At 35.2% G+C, this 22,407-nt stretch overlaps 1 protein-coding gene across 3 annotated transcripts; it reads left to right on the top strand.

The window, feature by feature from the left end:
* The first annotated feature begins 11,866 nt into the window (after positions 1 to 11,866).
* On the top strand, positions 11,867 to 22,003 carry LOC108690456. 3 transcript variants are annotated; one of them, XM_018197765.1, is made up of 6 exons: positions 11,867 to 14,972; positions 15,212 to 15,232; positions 19,959 to 20,083; positions 20,311 to 20,559; positions 21,092 to 21,324; positions 21,817 to 22,003. In XM_018197765.1, exons 1-6 carry the CDS (start codon positions 13,453 to 13,455, stop codon positions 21,871 to 21,873), a joined length of 2,205 nt encoding a protein of 734 aa, XP_018053254.1. In that variant the 5' UTR covers positions 11,867 to 13,452; the 3' UTR covers positions 21,874 to 22,003. The 3 variants fall into 3 exon arrangements, with proteins under 3 accessions (XP_018053254.1, XP_018053252.1, XP_018053253.1); XM_018197763.1 differs by having other exon boundaries at positions 21,092 to 21,328; XM_018197764.1 differs by lacking the exon at positions 15,212 to 15,232 and having other exon boundaries at positions 21,092 to 21,328.
* Positions 22,004 to 22,407: the final 404 nt, after the last annotated feature.

Genomic DNA, 22,407 nt, shown 5'->3' with positions numbered 1-22,407 from the left:
ATTATATATATATATATATGTACACTGTAAAAATGCTAAGTATTGCTTTTTAGCTACGTGCAATATGATCAGACGACCGAGGAACTACTGAAAATCGGTGACGAAGTATAGCTGTTGTGCAAGGCACAACGAGGTACGAGAGGAATACGAGTGGGGATACTCCCTTCTTTCTGTGACATTTTGAATGAAAAAAACAATGCTAATCCTCTTTTGCAATTATGAAGCCATAAATGATAAATTTTGCAGAAAAACAGAATGTCTCAGATTTATCACATTTCCGTTCATTCATGAGGTCTCGTCAGTTCTTTAATCTTTTAATTCTATTTTTTATGGTTCAATAACAACATTTAATATAATCTCTATTTTCTCCTTAAGATATAATATTTTACAATAATTTATACTCGTGGCAAAAAATGACATATATCTCTGAGGATTGTTAAATTTATCGCAACTGATTAGATATATTTACTAGATAAATTTATTAAAAAGCTTTACATCAAATATTTTTTTAAACAATAAAAAAGTAAATATTGTTTTTCAATTTAAAGTATTCTGTTTATTAATTCACAATAATGAAGTTACATAATAATGAAGAAAACTTTTTTGTAAAAATATATAATTTAAAGCATTTTCTAACATATAATTATAATTATAAATTTTGTTATTTATTGTATGAATTAAAATATGTGTATATAGAAAGAGCTGAATGGAAATATATTTGTATTTTACATAAAGATCTACTGGAACATACGAAATTATGTGCTATCATTTATGTTAAATAATTTCCTATATTTTAAATAATTTCTTACATCATTGTTATATATTATTCTTAAAATTTGAACATAATATAATAATATCTTATTTATTTCATATAAGGATACAGTCACAATTTATCTTTCAAATTGTTGTCATAGTCGCACAAAACATTTCGAATATTTTGAAATAACTTCTGAATATATTTCCTGTGTTCACACTTATTACATGATTTATTAGCAAGAGGCAAGTTTTTTCAAATTGATTTTTTAAATTAAAGTCCATATTCATACTTTACTGTGAAAAAATGCGTTTATTTATTTCTAAAATGCTATAATATATGTAATGTAAATTATATATTACATAACTCAAATTTAAGCTGTCAACTGAACCTACTTATAACTTGGTCGGTTCAATTGTTATTGAGATTCGATAATCTCAGGTACAACTCGTTGGCTCATCGACTCGCGTCTGTAGATACACGACCTCGCACTATATCGTGCTCATGTTCTTAGCGTCGAGATACTACCGTGTTTCCGATGAACTGTTCGAGAAATATTTGAGATATAAACTTCTTAATAAATATATCTAATCAGTTACAACAAGTTTAGCAGAGATATATCATTTTTTGCCACGAGTATATCTTGAAACACAGATTTATTATAGATAGATATTGAAAAATCACAGTGAGGAGATTATGATTAGTTAATTTCTTATGGTTTGTAAAATTTATTACATTTTGTGTTTCAAGACAAATGCGTATTTAAAGACATTAAAATGTGAGGAATAAACACGACCTCAATTTTTTTTTATTATTTATTTCATTGTTAACGAGAAAAAGAATGCTTTGTTAGACTGATACCAAGAAATAAGTAAAAAATATCGAAGTGCATTTTGTTTCGTGTAACTCTCGCAGGCATACACATGCAACCAATACGTGATGTGTCTTAACGGATTGCTGCGAGGTCCGATACGTGAAATGGAATCTAAACAGGTGCATAAAAATTCTCGCGCCGCGACTCGGATGCACGGGCGTGCAGTTAATCGATATTGCCGATAAACTGGACAAGACGTAGAAACTGGAGAACTAAACCGGAAGACGAGGCCATGCATCGCACAATTCGTGACCGTAATGTAAAAAAAAAGTTTTGAAATAAATATTACATAATTGCGTATAATAACCGTGACTATCGCAAGAAACATTGTTGTTTCCTTATTCATAGAAAACGTTACTTCGGGCGGAAAATTATCTACATTTTAACATGAATGACTACAAGGCCGTTGAATACATTTAACGATAGTATATTGTCGGAATTATTATTTATGTTTGAACCAAATTCGAGCTTTAGTTATCGCATTTCCACAAGAAAAAAAGACACAAATCAAAATATATAAAATTATTTAGAAGAAAGAAAAGAAAATTACATATTTAAAATAAATTATTTATTTATTTTTTGCAGCAATATTAAATAATTAATTTAGAGATAATTATAAATTATTTGTTTCAAATTTTTTAAATATAGACAGATGTTAGACATTAATTTTGTTATAGGTTACTCCTAAAAATTATTTTTCTTTGTGTCGTTTTTTTTTTAGAAATATTTGAATTCAACTACATCTTTCTGATTGAAGGCCAATATACTTAAATTATTTAAAACTCAATCTACATATAATACTATACATAAATTTGAAAAACTTGTATTATTTTTTGCGAGGATGTGATGAGATATGTACACCATATCTCTTAAAACTAAGAACTAATGTTAAATTATTTAGGAATAATATTAAATTAAGAGCAATGTTATTGTATTATTTCTAATTATAATCCTTTTATATGACTATATTTGACAAGAAATAAACTTTAAATTTAATAAAGAAAACAGAATTTGAAATTCATTGAACAAAATTCATTAAACATTGAACAGATATAAATATCAAATTGTTCCTCACATTATAACATATTTATATAAACAGCTATCATTCAATAAGCAGTCTGGCATTGTGCGTACACTTGTCAAATCCTTGCATGTCTTTTGATAAATAGAGAAAAAAAAGGGAATTTTATTTTATTTTATTGAAATACTCAATACATATTCAAGTAGTATAATTACTTTTGATACAAGTTCATTAATTATAGAGCCAATTACATCATAGATAGAAATTCTTTGAGTATCTAAATCGCACATAAAAATTAAAGACAGAAAGATTGCGGTTATGGAATAGAAGGAGGAGATATATAGACTTATCAAATAGTATATAATACAACTTTATTAGATACATGCATATATTTCCTTACCAAAAGTTCAATTATATCATTTGGAAGTCGCATTCCATGTTAGACAGAAATTATAAAATTAATATCAATATATTTCTCAAAATAATGTAAACACACTGTCTGCTATCTGTAAAACTAAAATGCAGCTTTTACGATAATACAATAAACATAAATGACCAATGGCCATGTTATAACGTTTAAACAGACTGTGAAAAAGTAATTTTGACAGTCGCCCCCAGGGATGCATTCCAAAACTACAGTGCATTGCAGTAATCAAAATTTTATAGTTCACGTCACGTAGTCCATAAAAGTTTGTTACTGTAGTTAACATTTTGGAACGCATCCCAGAATATATCGCAAACTATACAAGATATCATGGTATTTTATAATTTCTTATCTATTTCAACCTTTTCTTTTTTTATTTAAATAAGAAAGATTGATAGTTAAAAATATTGTACAAAGTTATACAAAAGAATTTACAACATAATCGTATATGTCATTAATTGTCACAATCATATCTCAACATTTATTTATTTGATGCGATTTTTAAATGAAATTAATTTCAAATGTGAAAGTGATTTGATGACACGACGCGATAAATTCAAACTTATAGCTATCTATTATGTTTAGCAATTAATACAATACAATCGTGAAAAAAAGAGTCTGGTAATAGTTAATAAATGTTGAATGAAATAATTTTAACCAAAATAATGTTCAATTAATATAACAAAAAATAATTTTATTATTTTTTTTTTAATATATATCAAGTACAAACGTAATAATATGATCAATCGTCCGGTAATACTTTTGAAATATTTAGAAAAGTAAAATCATTTTTGGTTATATCTATATTAATCGAATTCGATTGGAATTATTTCATTCAACATTTGTTAACTATTACCAGACTCTTTTTTTCAGTTTGTATATATGTAATTATAAATAATTAGATTATGAAATCCTTTATGTTATTTTCTTAATTATAGACTTGGGTTTTTAAATTTCTAACAATAGAAACTCATAACTTAACTTGGATTTCGTCTTATGAATATATTAGATAAGAGAGAAGTCATAAAAATAATTATATGAGTCTAAATATAAAAATTCTTATCATCAAACGTTTAATTGAATTGTATTAGTTGCTAAGTAGTTATTACCAAATTTTTTTTTCAGTGCATAAAACACAATTATATAGGTATATATTTATCATAAACGGAAGTTCTTGTAATCCCCTATAGGCAAATAATAAATTTTATCTGTCAATTAATCAACAATAAATCTTATCTATCAATACATATGATCAATATAAATAATGTACACGTAGAATTTCAAAACTCGAAATATGAAGAAATATTTGTTTTATATTACATTAAATTGGTTGATATTTTCTACAGAAATGTTTTCTTACAGAAATCTAATATTGATCAATTTATTAAATAGATAATTAATTACTCATTTGAAGTACAAATAGTAATGAACAAACTAGTAAGTGAGTTAACTTAAAATTACTTAAAATGATTGAGTTGGCCAATAGATACTACAACAGGTAAGTAGTTCTTTAAAGTTATTATACTTAATATAATTTAACTGATCAATAAGTATTAGATTTCTGTAAGAATTTGTAACCTAACATAAATATATATCTGCTTTTAAAAAATGGCATGCATTTGTTATTTAAAAATATATGGAAAACACTGATTATTTTGCAGTGAGTATGCGAAGAAATGAATAGATTTTAAAAGAGTACGTATATACTAATAATATTCTGCATGTTTATTGTTAAATCTTTACAAAGGTATAGATTGTCCTGAAATTACGAAGCAGGAAGTCCGAGTAATCGGAGGCTTTCAAGGCTAAACTGTCTGGCTGCTGGCGAGGAACAAAAAAAAACTGAAGATGAGCTTATCTCGAGACGACGCGACGAGAGAACATTATTTTGCTGAGAATCATGTTCGAATTTTTGTTTAAAACGATAACGACGGATCGAGTTTTTCTTCGCTGTAAGCGTTCTCCCTTCCGCTTGATAAAATCAAGTTACTTAAATCTATTTCTTGAACGAAACTATTGTAAAATTGTAGAAAAGGTGCTGTTCCATAGAAATCACTTCTTTAAAACCATATGCTACTTCACCTCAATTGTTTTTCATTTATGCATCCCATATATTATAGGGACAGCGGAACGTTTTATAAATTGTCGAGTAAATGTTGTGATTAGATCAGCGTATTTTTTGTACGGTATAAACAGAAATAAATCTCGCCGACGTAAGGCCTGCTTTCACTAGTGGATTATATTCTGCTTGGACTCCCTTTTCGACACTGTCACATGACGTAATAATGTGTTTAGTCTGCCGAATGTTTTAGACTTCGTGATATTTACGAACGGTCTGCTGTTACTCGAAGAAGTGAACAAAAGATTTTCGAGAGAAAAGAAATTAGGCTTCAGTATTAGTTTACATAAACGTTACATAGAAAACAATTGAAATAATAAAATTTTCTATCAAAATTGATAGTAAATTTCATTCACAATTAAATATCGAAGGAACAACGGTAATCCAATCCCTCAGGTTAAAAATAACACTTTGTTATTTTTAACTTTCATGTGTACCAAAATACTAATCAATTTATTTCTGTGATTAGTTTCGAAGTAAACAACGTCTATACTAACGTATGTATTTATAATAGTATGTAAATAATAAGCTATATTTGAGTCAAATTTAATACATTTTCATGAATTAAATTATTTAATTCTATTGTTTTAATTAAATTAACAATATTTTGAATGGAAGCAGTGGTGACTTATAGAAATAATTAAAAATAACTTAAATTAGATATAATTTGTTATTATAAATTTAACAGTGTTGGATTACAAAAATTAACGATATTGAAATTCTAATCTATTGCATTCTATGGCATATTTATGCTGCTTCATTCGACTATCACAAGTCCAGACTATGGATGATAGATCTTCTTTTATTTATTTCTACTGCCCGGCCTTGATAACTTTATGCGAAAATTATTCTATTTTCTACGTGCGTTACGTAGGTAGGCAAGCCAACTTTAGATTTCTGGCATCGTGCCAAAAGCAACATAAATAGTCAAATTTGCAAAACGCTATTCATACGTTTATGATGAATTAGCATAGTTTTTTGTAATATTAATTGTTGAAATCGCTGTTGATGATTTGAGAGACTATCGTATCAAACATTGAATAATGTTGCGAATCCTCGAGACGAATCCGACGCGCGGAAATGCGGACTCACTGCCTCACGCGCGGAAATAATACCTGCTGATCTGCCTGATACTGGACACACGAGAGCACAGGAAAATTAAGTATTCCGCAGAATTTCATCGCCCTTCTCCCTTCGTTGTCCTATGATCCTCGCTATCTTTGCCTGTTTCAAACGTCGCCTTGAAACGATTCGGTCACGTTGTCAACATCGACATTCCGCTATTTCTTATCGCCTCCCTTAGCTCGAAAACAAGAGCATCGAATTTAATCATTTCATTAGAACAGAAATGCGTACACAACATTGTCCCTGCCATTCGAGACCTGTAAAATTCAATTGTAAGACTCGAATTACGAACAGATTTTACATCGATTTCGAATTTTTACAAGCTTCATCAGCTTCGCGTGTGTGTATGCATGTGTATGTGTGTACACACATCTTTATTTATTCTTTTTATTTATCTTTTATATATTCTGTATTTTATTTTATATTGTTAAATTTATGCCAAAATTGCCAAGTTGTACTTAATTTAAAATTTTTTAAAATCATTTTTATAAGTCGCTATTATTGTTCCTATTTAATAAAGTAATATAATAATAATTTAATAGAGTATAATAATTTAAACAATTCAATTAAAAAAATATATATTAATTTTGACTCAAATGCGTGCATTAATACATGGATATTGTTCATTTTAAAATTGATCACAGAAATAGATTAAATTATATTTTGGCAAACATGAAAGTTAAAAATAACAAAATTAATCTCAAAGGATTGGGTTATTATTTGATTTATAGTGTAGTACTAGTTTGTATATTGATGTTTATAAATTGATGTAATTTTTCTATTTCCTAGTTTTTAACTAATTATAGTAATGGGATATTGTACAATTTATATATTACATGGAAAGAGTATTGAAACATTGTAAACATAATCGCGATAAGCGACAATTGAATCGGTTGTCGCGTACATGGCATAATTCGTGATTAGCCATCTTGTCATTATGCGATTTAACCAGACGGAACGCATACGTAACTGCACATTACGCTTCCTTCCTCATGTTCTCGTGTTTCTTCTTTACTCTCATTTCGTTGGAATGCCGATTCATCCGTCATCGTCTGTCACAGCACGCGACACTCTTCAGAACTATATAGATCGTGTTCCATCTTGTAATTCTTCTATATACATCACTTCCGATATTCATCTCTTCTTTTTATTGTTACATATTTCACTGAAAAATGGGAATTTTATTTGGAAAAAAAACATTCGAGTTCATTTCATTTTTATTAATTTACATTATCAGTTTTTGTAGAAGAAGAAATTTAAACTTAATTAGATAACATTAATTAATTAATTTATTAATTAATAAATATTATTTATTTATTTATTTATATATTAAGTCGTTCAATTTAGGATTTCTTTTATGATTTTTTTAGTGTAAAATATATGTACTAGGAAAAAATTTAATAAAATTATTTAGTTGAGATATTTGTTAATAGCTATAAAAAATATTTTGCTTATTATGACAAAAACTTTAATTTCTACGAAATATATTTTTCTGCTTTCTGTAAATAACAAAATTATTTATTTATTACTAAACAAAATAGTTTGCTATAGTAATAAAATTACAGTTCGGTATATTAAGTAAATTTTTATTGTTATAGCAAAATATAAATTGATAGAACAAAACATTTTTTCTAACAACTTTTGAATTTTCCATTTGAAAAGAGCGCGCGCTCATAGGATGTTTACGCTTAGGTTAGAAAGTTTATAAAAATGCGTCTCGCATTCCGGTCTCAAAGTGTACGTCTGCGCTGCGGAACAAGCGTGAAATATCGCAAAGCCGAGAGGCAATGGTGAGCTAGGGATAAAGAGGGAAAGAGAGGGAGAGGCCAGCGCGGCGCTGCGCGGCGATTTGCGTGTTCCCGATAGGCAGGTATTGGTTTTAAAATGACCGTCTGGTCCGAAGACGATTGCGTTGCGCGCCCACGCGTGGGTGCCAGCGCGCGGATTGCGCAATCCACTCCGAAATTCAAATCCCGTTTCCACGAAGCGATCGAAGAATCGGGAAGGCGGACCGAGAACGTAGTATTCCCTGACAGATCCCGAGAAGAGAGACCTTATCTTGATTGCCGTCTGCCTCCGTTCTTTCGCAGGCCGAAGACGTTGAGGGTCGGAGTGCTGGCCGGAGAGACCATGCAAATTGCACGATTTCCATTTCTTTTTTCTTCTGTGTTTCTGCATCTTTCTCCATCGCCACAGCCGTCTCTCGCGAGTCCTCATGCCGCACGCTGATCCGATCGGCGGCCGGGGCAGCGTCGGTGGAATTCTATCTTTTTTTTACAATTCCGATCGGAGGAAACGGGCATAAGGCGGAATAATTTGGCGCGCGTGGGCAGATCGTCTTAAATTCTTATTCGAACGTCCCTCGTCTCGGGGGAAGAACTGAAGAAGCAGAAAGAGTAGGCCCAGAGGAAAGGAGACTCTGTCATTAGAGAAGGCGTATCTCGGACGCACCGCGCGACTCAACTCAACGCCAGGTGAGACCATGTTCTCCGAGAGACCAGGAGCCCAATGTTTACGCGCCGATTTTTCTGCCGTGATGTGTTGCTCACTGTTGTTCTCTCTCTCCACGATGTTGTTTACGTCGCCATCAAACACTCGACGTTCCTCGCATGTTATCCATTCCCTCGGGCTATGAAAATAATTCCAAGAAACACTGTCGAACATATTATACCGGTTGTTATGATCGAATCCCATCGTGATTGCGAAAAATCCACCGTTCATTCGTCTTCGATCTTCCTTTTTTTTTAAGTGTAAGGACCCATCGGTATTAATGGACGCATCGTGCTCGAATTTGAAACGACATTCAAACAACCCGGTTTAAATAATTGGAATTCTTCCGCCATTCTCGAATTAATCAGTGTCAGGTTGAAAATAATCTTGTAACGATACAGCAGGTTTTCTTAACCAGCCTGCGGCTCCGCAGGTTGATCGACGCATTGCGTGATGCATCGAACGGAGAGACTCTCATTCGAATGTTTCTCCGTAACCATCCCCCATGAGCCAACAGGAGGCTAGGCGGAGGGAACGCGTTACCGACAAGGACGACAAACGACGGGTATTATCAGTGTGCGAAACAACAATTTGACTTGGCGAGGCGAGGCACCGCGCATTATTTATTTTGGTACGTCTAGACGCCAGATTGTCTGTCCGCGCGCATGTCCGATCCGCGACGGAGAATTTCGGTGGTGACGTCAGCCGTTGCATCGCCGTCGCCACCGCGCCCGGCTCTCTCGCACACGCGAGATCAAATTGCATCGTGCGTCTCTCCTTCGCTCTCACCCTATAACCCTCCGACGGACATGTCGTACGCAGTTTAAGCCCGCGTGTCTGCACGCCCGCGCGTGATCGCACGTGGGTACTTTATGTACCCGACGTGTCTTCCGAGTCTGAGGGCCGGTTTCACGAACGTCGCGTAACTTTAACCTTAGCTTAACTCATCCTTTGTCTCTTTTTAAGGAGGACAGAAGCGAGAAATAACGGTGGCTTACCCGATTCACTGTTTCTCCACTTGAGACTAGAGCCAGAAATAGCCGGGTTTCACTAACATCGGTTTATTTTGACCGCTGATTCGCGGTTTCTAGTCCTAGTTTTAGTAAAACGTAATAAATACTGAGATCAGTGAAATATTAAATTTTCATTGATTAATACGCTGCAGAATTTTAATATCGTTCTCTTTATATAAAAGTGACACAATTAAAAAAATTAAATTTTTAGAAAAGAGGGAAAATTGTTATTTAGAACTTAAAAAATCATTAATTAATTAAATAATATTGGCAAAAAGAATATATTTTATAGAAATATGATTAAATGTTATTTTTGTCATTTTTGTTTTACAATCCTTGAAAAACTACCCTTTTGACTTATATTTCTATAATAAATCTGAATGATTCATAAAAAATGACCTATCTTAGAAATACATGTTGCTAATAGTTGGTATTTATTTTAATTAGCCGAAATGACTAAATTCAAAATAAATTTTTTCTTTAAACTTTGCTCATCAAAAAATTAATTCTAAACGATCTCTGCAATCTATTTTTTCTGCGTGAAAAAATTCCTTTTTATTTATGAATGAACAAAAACGATGTAACTCAAAATGTATCGCTCTTATAGATATTATGATCTCTTTGAAAATCTTAAGAACGAAATATGAAATAGAGTTAATTTACTTTTGATGGGGATAATTTTTAATTTATTTATGATAAAATAATTCGGAAATTATATTTTCTTAATTGTATCACTTTTGAAGTGAGGGAACGATATTGTTAATTTTTGTAATGTAATAAAATTTATTATAAAATTTTAAATCTTATTATATTAAAATAAAATAGGATATTAAAATAAAATATTAATTGATCACATCCCTCGATGAGAATAATTTTGTTCGAATGGGCTCGACATGTACAATTTGAATGAACGAAGAGAAGCATTTTGAAATTTATAGACGATTTTAGGAAAAATACATTCGAATCTGCAGAAGTCACACGAGCACTCACACGTATGTAATTTAAGTACGTATTATGTGTAAGGTATAAGGAACGGTGTGTGTCCGAGACAGCGTAATGCACTTCCTTCGACACACGTGCTTCTCCGCACGTTGACTAGCCAGGTTTGAACAGGGTTGAGTAAGTAGTTATGTCAGTCTCATTTATCGATTTGTTTATGGTAATCATTTTATTTTTTCTCTTCTACGTTCATTATGATGAATCTGTTTAAAGATAAATTGCATTACGTAACATTTTTCATATTATTATACATGGAAAGAATGATTTTGCTGCAAGAAAAGAGTTGAAAATAATTTTGTAGGACCATCAAAATAATTATGTTGGAAAGTCAAATTGATCCCCCCAAATAGGATAGCCGGTCTCTTCGTAAAAATAGGTTATCGACGATAACATTTCATTTAAATATTGTTTCAATATATTAAAGATAAATCTGTCGTCGATTTGAAAATACACAAAATAGTATCTTCTTTTTTCAGTATAAATCTGGATTCATTGAATTTAAATCTCGATCCTTATGCCTTAATTTAATTTTTTATTAAATTACTGGTTAACTTTGAGTCAGTTGTAATAATTAAAGACGATCAAAAATTTACGAATTTCCATGGAGATTTCCGCACGTGGAAGCAATTGAATATGTCACGGCCGTCGCCTCTTTTTCTTTTCTTTTTTTTTTTACTCGGCGTACGTTGCCACGCAACGTATTTTCACGCACGCACGCGGAGGCTGCATTTATTAAAAGCGATATATTATGATTCAAAGATTATATCTTTCGATTCGTCTAGACGGCGGAGAGGGAGGCACCCTATAAAGTCGCACGTGGTTGCCCCTGAAACAACCATCCGAATACGACAAGCCTCCTTGTACATTTCTTTCGTGTATAAAGCCTCGTGTGCTCCCGTCTATACCTGCTAACTCTTTTTTTTTCTGTCACTTCCCTCGCATTTCGTCGCAACGTTCCCTGAAGCCGTTCAATCAGAGGAACTCTATCTTGCCGAACAAACGAGACTTCGTGGAAACAAGACACAGACAGAAGAGAAGAAGAAACTCTTTTCTCTTTCTGTTCTCTTCGCGCTAATCGAAATATACGAGGGCGACGGTGCCCTGACTAAAAAGAGGCCACATTTCGATCGAGTTATCGCACGGTAGGAGATCGAGATCGATTTTTTGGTAGCGAAAGCCCGGCGCGCGCGTACAGCATTATTTGCGGTCGCGGTGAAAGGAGGAAAAAATTGAACAATGTTCACCTGCAACACAGAGCCACATATACATAGATATACATATATCAGTATACAGATTTCTGAGTGAGAATTTGCCACGTGAGTATTTGCATGATCGAGGTATCGACGATCCACAAGACGATTTACGAAATTTCAAATAATCAGTAGTACAGATATCGCAGATAAGTGACGGAGGGAAAAAGAAGATCAGGACAATCGGAAATTTAGTCAAGGGACCAATTCGATTCAAATCTCTGGTAATCATCAACGGGAGGCAGATTCGCGCCGAGGAGGTAGAATATAAAAAGTGTACGAAAAAGAAAAGGAAACGGTAGGGAAGAAGGGGACAGAAGAAGAAAGAGGTAAAACGTCGCGAGGAGAGAAAAGGCTGTCCTCCGCGGGATTTCGGAGCGCGAGGAAAAGGGGTTACCCGGGTTTGAACGAGTGGAGGAGAAAGAGTCGAGCCGACGTGAGAGAGGCAACGGTGGTGGAGAGAGAGAAAGAGGCCGAGAGGGAGAAAGAAAGAGAGGGATAGAAGGGGGAGGAGAGGGAAGAAAAAAAGGAGTCATCGTAGTAACACACCGGCGCGTCTCCTCTCGCGGCTTCGTGGTTGTCTCGGAATTAGTGAGTAGACAGAATTATGTCTGTGAGCTGGCCAGCACGGCTCAGTTGAGACTTACTGCTCAGAGCGTGCACACGCATACTACGAATCCTTCCTACTTACGCACCTCGCGCCTTCCTCGTGCGATTAGAACTTAGTCCGCGACTGCCGGCAGACCAATCACGATCCATTTTGCTAACGCGCCTCCGTACGAAACGGTGTCATCTTCTTCTTCTTCATGTGTTGAACGTGCTTGCGGAGTTCCCTCATTTGAAGAAGCGTCGGGCAGCTAAGTGACAGAATAGCACGGTGGAGCACTAGAAACCATCCGCAACGGTGACATCTTCAAGTCCTCAAGAAGTTTCGACGAAGCTTCGAAGAACCGGAAGATATGTGAGATACTTCCTTAATTATCCTTTTTGTTGTCTTCCTCCGTGATTCTGCGAGGTGAGCGAGATACAAATCAGACATAGAGACTGATATAACGCGATTATTCGTCAATGGACTTTGGGGATTTAATAGCGAGAAGTTCGTCGAAAAATTCTCTTAAACGCAAAATCGGTTACTTTCTCCTGGTAATTGAAGATTATTTGTAGACTGCAGCTGTCAAGCACAACTTACGAAATTTTCGAGGCTTGACACTTTTTTCAGTGAATCCACCCAGGTTTAAAATTATTCTTGGAGAGCGCGCTTCAAGCTATTTTATTTCTCACAAGACTATTCAATTTTTGAAACACGAGTGCTTTAATCGTTGCTGCGGTTGAACATTATTTTAGTGCATTAAATTTTACGATAAATTTTTCACTTACGACAAAATGGGCAAATTCTTCGTACTTTTCTTATTGATAGCCATTACGACCAATGCGTGGTCTCATCGTCATCATCATCATCATCATCACCATGAGTATTATCCAGAACACAGAAAAGAAAATAGTCATATAAATTTTGTCGAACAAAAATCCAATTTTGAAAATGAAGAAACTGCAGATATTGCACAATCGGAATCACTGAAAAAAAATGAAAAATACTCAGAGGTCTTAGATAGCAAAGGAATTCCCTTCAGTCCGCGAAGATTAGAGAAAATGTTGGAGAAGGCACTCCTGAAGATAATCACAGGTGATCTCGGCGCAGCAGAAATGCTGCTGTTGAAGAGCTTGAATTACACGCCGGAAGAAGTGCTGGCGATTCGCGAGCGGGAACTCGATAAGCGAAGGGATGAATTGAGAAAAATAGAAGAATCCGATGGAAAAAAGTATTACGATGAGAAACTATACAGAGACAAGGCAAAGCATTGGAATTATAATTCTATGGAGCTTGAGCCATCTTCTCGTAACGATCCTGACGTAGACGTATCGAGGAATGAAAGGAAGAGAAACCGATATAAAGGGAAAACTTATGACAAAGACTTCGACTTTGATGCTTATAATCGTCAGGCAGTAATCGATTACGAAAACTTGGCTTCCAAACTCGAATTGCAACAGCACTCGTGGTCGGAACCTGCGAGTTTTGATTATGAAGACGAATCGAGGAGCTCCGAGGAGCGGAACCCGTCGCAGAACATTCATCAGAACTTCGACCGAGTCATGGAGCCTCACGTGATTTTCAAGATCCCCTACGACGATTCCGAGTTCGATTCTAGCTCCGGATCCGATGAAAAATCGAAATTTATAGACGGAGACGCCCTGGTTTTGTCGAAGGGTCTGAAACATCGCATTCCTTTGACCTTGAGACACACGACTGCAAGGAATGTTGCAAACTCCTTTCACGCTTCGTCATTGTCTACTTCTTCTTCGTCTGCCTCTTCTGCGGCTACTGGGCACACTCCATTTCCCATAGTATACCAGCTGCGGAATTCTAAAGGCGTCAGGCCAGATTACCCGAAGAATCAACCTTCCTTCAACACAACAGAGTTTCCGGAGTCTATTATCACGAACACTATTACGAATGTTACGTCTAATGCGACTTCGAACGTGACAGATGACTCCGCCAGTTCAGCGAACGACGATAAATTGTCTGTCAAAGACACGAACAATGTGACCAGCAGAAAAATCAGCGAGTACGAGGGGCTAGAATGGATTGGAGACGACGTTTATAGAGTGATACCGGCTTTCGCGGATTCGCTGGGTTATGACAATACCGATGAGAACGGGACTTCCGACTACGAGGAGCAAAATCTAGGTTCCTCCCAAGAGGGAAACGAAACTGATACTCTGGAATATCAGAATGATACTCTGGATCCAGTAAAGCTTTTCATAGCCAATGCCAATATCTCCATTGAGAACGTATCGCAGACCAATTTGACTGCCAATCAACAACTATCGCGTACAAATCGGGAGTAAGTTGAAATAGAGTTCAAAGAAAGCACTTTTTAGTATAAGGAAAGATGAAAGTATCTTAATATTATTATCTATGATGATCATCTCAGAAAAATAATGATCTCATTTTATTTAAAATCTATTTCACTTTTCCTCGTACTGAATCCTAATTGCGTCACAAATTTATAATGTTGTTTATCACGTACTCTGCTTAGCATACGCATCTAGTATTACAAAATATGCTTCTTATATTTTTTAGAGAAAATGTAACTTCAAACAGGTAAGCCTCTCTTAGAGGCCTTTATTACAGCAGTAAGGCATTTCGGTAAGGTGTGCCGCGTGTACTTTTCTTGATCAGTTTATTTTCAAGCGTATTTTTTAACAATCGCTTAGCTCACTTTATTTCTGTTCTCATGTTGTGCATGAAAAGTGTTTATATTGTGAATATTTTTATGGCGAAATTAATGTGGAATTGCAATCGCATGATTCGAGATACATTTTACTCTCTCTTCTCTCTCTCTCTCTCTCTCTCTCTCTCTCTTTCTTTCTCTGTTGATTTTAGTTAATGTTTATGTATTTATATTATGTTATATTTAAGTCTTTTATTCTTTTAAATTAATTTATTTTCTTTTTATTATTTTTATTAAAGAGTTTTTTATTAACTTTATTTTAAATTTTCTTAATATGTTCTCCTTTTCTCCCTCTCTTTCTTTCTCTTTTTTTTCGCGAATTTATATTTTACCAGCAATATATGATACTTTAATAAACACATTTCAAATCTATACAATTTTCTTTCTTTCACTATTTATCTATGATATTTTTCCTGTGTATTCCAACAGTTTCATGGATCTTTAAAGAAAGATTGTATGATAGATGTTATTTATAAGAGCTGTGCAAAACAATTTCTGTAATTTTTAATTGTTTGTAACACGCGCCACGCTCATTTTTACATCGTAGTAAATATATTATGATGTTTCTCTTCTTTTGCTATTGAAATCTTCTAATCTAGAACGAGAATATGACGTAAAATGTGCAATAAGCAAATTTTGCATAATTTGACGTAAACTCGTTGTTGAAAGATATCGCTTAATCGTTTTTTTTTTACACGATTTATTTATTTGCGCGTGTATCTTGGAAAGATTTTAGCATGCGCAAGCATCTTGGAAATTAGAAGATTTGATGCGTAACATATAACAGACAAATCCGCCGACATCGGTCGACGACGGTCGGCATCGGCGTTCTCAGCGAAACGTTGCCCTCGTCACGTAAAAATATCTCGATGAACCGATAAAAGTATCGCGTCGAAGACAGCAAAGAAAAACTTACAAATGGAGCAGGAAAATTGCGCGTTTATGACAGCATGCTAAGCAATAATAATTCTTGATCTCGATTCTAACTTTATTTTATTACATCAATCATGCACAAAATATCAAGAAAAATTCATCTTAATTTTAATGTTCGAATAATAATACTTGAGAGTACCTATTACAGCATCGTAAAGTTGAAACTGGTTGAACACAGTGATTGAATATGGCGATGATTAATACGCCAATCAAACATAATATATTACGGTTTACGCACGGGTGAAATAAGATTGTTTCTCATAAAGAGATAACATCCGAAGGCGCAATAAAGTTTGCACGAGGGACAGGTTTAGGATAGTGTTCTCAGCCAGGAAGGATACACGGTGGAAATTCCGCTGCGGTCTCTAGCTGTGTTTTTAAATCGCCCTCTCCCGTTTCCCCACGACTGCTCGCAGCCCCACTCGTGCGGGTGTGCGCGGACGTTTCTTTTATTTTATTAAGTCTAGACGCGTAAATGCATTCGTGCCGGCACTGGCGTAGCCCGTCTCGAGAGTCCTCCGAGAGCGCGTGCTGTTGCCGATGCATTCGTGCATCGCTCGCACGGTCGTTCGCGCGGTTGTTGCATCGAGGATCCGCCGGCTATTATCCTCGAAGCTTTCACATAGCATCTTCATTTCGAGTTCATCCACTTCACTTCGATTTATCCCACAACTTCATCTTCCTAAGGGAACCTATCTTCGATTTATTTTTGCCTGTTTTTTAAAAGAACAATTAAAAAAATTTTAATTGTTTTGTGAGTATTAATTTTTTTTCTAAATTCAATGAGAAAAATATCGAATATTTGGCTCAAATGAGTAATAGAGATATAGAGAGGGGAAAGGATATTCTCGTCTAGATGGAACGTTTTTCGCGACGGGACACAATACGAGAAGCGCACACAAGCGAGAGAGCGACGAATGTCGCTCGTACAATTCAAGCCCGAGACACTGAGACGTCGAGTTGAGCACCCCCGTAATCGCCGGGTGTCTAGTCGGGCTGCAGTTAGAACTCTCTTACGAGGTTACGTAACACATTTCAATTTAATGCGTTGACCTTGTCTATGCGTCTCTCTTCCTATGTCGACGGAGACGAAGCGACGGTGCGCGCGACGGAGAGAGAGGAGGAAGTTTTCGCCGGTGATCCCCTCGGTCCTCTCCGTTCTCTCCGCTCTACCTCTCGCCCTGCATTCCGCCGCCGCCGTCGCACCGCCAGACGGTGCAATGTGCATTTTTACGGACGGCCCAATCAGGCCGCCGCGCCGGTTACGCATCGTCGACCTATCATGCCTCAAGGAACCGTTCTTTGCTATTTTTCCACACCGTTTCTTTTTTTTCTCTCTCTTTAGCCCTTCTATTTTTTCCCCCTTTTTCTCTTAAGCTGCAACTAATGTCCTGGGTCAGGGCATTAAAATTTTCACCGATGTACCCTGACGGCTCTCTCTCTCTCTCTCTCTCTCTCTCTCTCTCCCTCCCCCCTCTCTTCCTTTCTTTTTCTCTTTCTTTCTTTCTCCCTATTTTCCCTATCTAATCTCCAACGTTAATGGCCGACACGGCGATTCCCGACTGTGCTCCAGTGAATTTCATTATCGCGACACCCGGCCCACGAGGCGAGCAAGGAGGATCCACCACGCGGCACCGCCGCGCCGGTTCTCATGATGCAACGGCCTCCAGACTCTCCAGGTCCTTCCCTTTCCCAGACGGCGGACAGACGTGGCATGTACGCAACGAGCCGGCGCGAAACGCGTGACTTGGCCGCAGCTAGATTAACGAGCATGCCTAGAATCGAACGCGAAGGCTCGGCCGCAGCCGAGATTTCGGAGAAGAGCGCCGTAACTTCTCCGCTGTCTCACAAGAAAACAGGATCTATTTTCTAGGCGACTCGATAAGATTAAATGATTAAGATGAAAAATGGATATGTATTTTGCCTTTTTAATTGTCATTTTTGGGTTCTTCAAAAAATACAGCGAATCCTCATGACAGCTCATTTATCTTTTCCTTTCGAAGAAATGGAGGAAGTTGAAAAAGATTTGTGGAATTTATGGACTACGAAAAAAATTTTTGCATTTGTGTTTTCTCTATTTCTCTTTTATTGTTCGAATTTATTTATCAGATTCACTTTCTTTATTTTATTTTACTTTTTTTTATTTTTTCCTGCTAACCTTTTAACTTTTCTTATTGCGTTTTTTCTCCTTTCTTCTCTTTTTCGTTATTCAAGAAAGTACATCTTTTCTATTAAAAAAAAACCAATGAGGTCATTGATGTGGAAGATGCACACCTCTCGAATGGGCGTTCGAACATAGTCCTTTTTGATCATGTAGAGAAATGACGTCCATCCTTTCTCTTTTCACACCATTGTTCTTCTTTTCTATTCCACCAGTCGTTACTTAATGACTTAAAAATTTATTATGCAACCTGCGGTGTCTTGGTCGATCGTTCGACGTCGCCGTCATCTTTCGAAACTGTCGACAACCGTCTGCTTGTGATGAAAGTCTCGGAGGCCGTGGCGCGCAAATAAACAAGTTCTTGTCTCGGTACCGATGAAAATTATGGGACTGTAATTTTATATGTTGTAAACGTGGAATCTAAAAATTACAATAGCACCGAATAGAGACGGATGCAATGGGTCACATTGTGCTACGTCGCATCGGGAAAAAGAGTGAAATTCAAGTCACGCGAACGCGAACAACTGATGTCCAATGCTGAAGAAAAAGTTTCTGTAGGCCGTGCGATGCAAATGAGTCTGGTCGAGACGTCCTGGGAATGAACTTAAGATTCGAGACGCGGCCTTAAGAAATTAAGGTTCCGCCGAGAGACCAGACGGAAAGTCGAGGTGATTGGGGTGCCGGTGTATCCGCCGACTGTCTAGCCGCTGTCTGCAACGTGTAATAAATGCCTCCGAGCCGTACCGTGCTTCTGTAGGTCACTGACCATCGTCCATTGGCCCGTGTCGGCACCCGGAAGAGTTCGCCGGGAACCTGGAGGTGAAAATTCTCAAGCTGATAGACACGCCGCCGCACTAGATTCATAGAGCGAAATGATCTTTTCTAGACTGCAAAATCCAAATCTTCTAAAATACAAATACAAAAAATTTTTCGAAAACGCCAATTAAATGTGTCCAAAAACATTTTAATAGTTAAAAATTTTAAGACATTTTTAAAACGTTTCTCTGCAACGTTTATTTAAATATTTCTAGAATCTTAGGTTTTTTTTAAGGTTGAGTAAATTATTCTGTCTCTCTTGAAAAAGCTTACCACTTACTTTAAATTTTATTGTTTTACAGAGAGAAAGAACAACCTTCTTCTTTTTTTCCTCTTTTTCTTCTTCTTTTTCTTCTTTTTCTTCTTCTTCTTTTTCTTCTTCTTCTTCCTCTTCTCTGTAAAGTAATCTCTTTGTAAAGCATCAATTATATAAACGACCTTCTGAAACTTCTAAATATTTTGCCTCAGGTTCTCGCATTTTATTATCTTTTTAAAATAATCTTACATTATTCTTATCTTTTTGAAAAAAATTTTTTATGTAAGATTGATATAATAAAGATGATTTTTTATTAACGTTTTAAAATTGGTGTGCTTCGTATCATTAAAGATTTAAAAGCTTGGCGTGATATGTCACCTTTTATTTAAGTATTCCGTGCAACCTAATAAACTTTGATCTGTCTGTGCAGCCAGAGCCAGAAAAAGGCGATCGAAGATATTAAATCGAGAATTCTTGCGATAACTGGGAGATTCAACCTTAGCACCAATACCAATCAGGTTCAACGCGAGAGACTTGCTATGTTTTCGCCTGTTTGTAAGTAATTTAATAATTCATTTTTTTCTGACGTTTCAAAAAAAGAAGCTGCATTCGCGCGGAAAGCAGGCTATTAGCGCTATCGTATTATTCTATTCTTATTTCATGTCTAATGAACGATGATGATGGAATGACTCAATAACGCTGATAGCGCTCTCTCCGAATGCAATCATGGTAACATATTAAGGATGTTGCTTATTAGATCAAATACTCGATTCATTATGTAGGTCACATACCTCGAAACACGGATTCTGAGGCATGGATAGATCCGTTTTTGATGAACATGCACTTTCAATTAAATCTTACTTCTGACGATTACGTTGTCGCTGCGAGATTGCGACTTCACGTATTTCCGCAGAAAAACGTCACAACTTCCGACTATCGGCTTTCGAACCCCTTCGATGAGGAAGAAGATGATGAGAAGAAAATCAGGGTGTCCGTTTATTATTATACCAAATCGCTGAAGAAGCATCGATGTGAGTATTTAATCGTTTAATAATGGGCATTTGATAATAAATGGGTGTAGCTAAGATATTTTGTTTAAAGGGACGGGACAAATTAGAATTAAGACCTTTGAACGTAGGGAAAGGAAGGATAATCGAGTTAGTGTGGACTATTGAATTTGTTTTGTTTTATATTATTATTTTTAATTAATTACAAGGTAAATAATAATCATACATATTTAATTTACTAATTTATTTTATTCTCTCTTAAAATTGTGGTTCTGCAACTGGTTCTTCAAACTAGAAAAAAACTTAAATTTATAATATTAGTTGTCTTGAATTTTTAAAAAATCTTTCTATAATTTTCACCTTCAATTCTTTTTCCTTTTTCAAAATTAATTTTTTGTGAATATCAAGCAAAGTCTGTTTAAGCGCTTTTAATTTTGTTCTTTTTTAAGATTTAGGGGCATAACCCCTTGCCCTCTTTGGCTACGCCAATGATTTAACAAATTGCTAAATTTACCTATGAATATTTAAAGAATTTAGAGAATTGCTATTTCTGCAGCAAAAAAACGACTGATGGACTCTGTCGTGACGCCTCTGAATGCCGAAGGCGCTCATTTGGCGCTAGATGTCAGACAAGGCCTGAGATTCTGGCGACCGAGTCCGCGAAATCCACATGGCAACGGTAACAATCACGGTTTGGTGGTTCAGATAGAGGACCAGGATGGCCGGCCGCTAAAACCGGCTCTGTACATCCAACAATCGTCCTGCGTAGACCACGATTTCGATGAGAAGGCATGTGAGTGTGTGGTCTAACAATACTAACTTCCGTTTGAGTCTTAGATTGAGCCTTGGCATATTTTTGCGTGAGACTAAACAACGAGTATAGTAACACTTGAAACAAAAGTGAATTAATAATGTAATGTGTATTAAAATTGAAATTCATAAATTATTGATACCAGTTTGAATGATAAATAGAGATTTTTAAATTATTTTTCGTTAATTGCACATCTGACCAAAATGCATTTAAATTATTTATGATTTAGCAGTAGTAATTGATAATTAATGATCTAATAATTTAATTAAGAGAAAAATGGAAAATAAAATAAATTCTGAAATCGCAAAAATTCATATTTTAATAAATTTTAAATATGTGCGTGTGCGTGTGCAGTGTGTGCGCGCGCGCGCGCGCGTGTGTGTGTGTGTGTCTTTTAATTAATCCATTTTGAATCTCGATAATTTTAAATTCTTATTATAGAATATTTTCTTTTTTTTCTCTCTCTACAGACCAACGCATACCTACACTTTTCGTCCGAGCCTGCCATCGTTATGTTCGCATCGTAAATGATAAAAAAGACACGTACGTAAACTGTAGGCATTGATGACAAATTTCACTTGATCAGAAAGCGAAAAGATTTATTTCAAAATAAAAAAGATCGACTTAAACTATATTGTGTTATCATCATTATTTAGAAATACTTGCCATTAAAGAAAATTTGCACTTTTATTGTATAAACTTAGAGTCTTATAGAGAAATATCCATCTAGAAATTATATAAGAGTGAATCCTAAGTACTGGACCTTAAATTAAGAAATTTCACTTCAAATGTTCAAAAAATTTAATGATTGAATAATACATTATACATAAACAAACATATAAATATAGAAATCCAATTTAAGTGAAAGGTCTGTTAAGCATTGCTTTTACGAGAAACATTTTCACTGATTGCTTATCTTTTTCAATTGTTCAACATTTGTTTGAAAAAATGCAAGTTTGGCTTTAAATAAATAATAATAGTTTGATTGTAAAAAATTGATATAGTTTGTAAGAATTCTTTATATAGACTGTTTACTATTAACTTAAAGAAGAATTATTTAA

This window comes from Atta colombica, unplaced genomic scaffold (genome assembly GCF_001594045.1).
Source record: "Atta colombica isolate Treedump-2 unplaced genomic scaffold, Acol1.0 scaffold321, whole genome shotgun sequence".
Classification (NCBI taxonomy): Eukaryota; Metazoa; Arthropoda; class Insecta; order Hymenoptera; family Formicidae; genus Atta; species Atta colombica.
The sequence above is the reverse complement of the archived record's forward strand: the minus strand, read 5'-3'. Positions and strand labels throughout refer to the sequence as shown.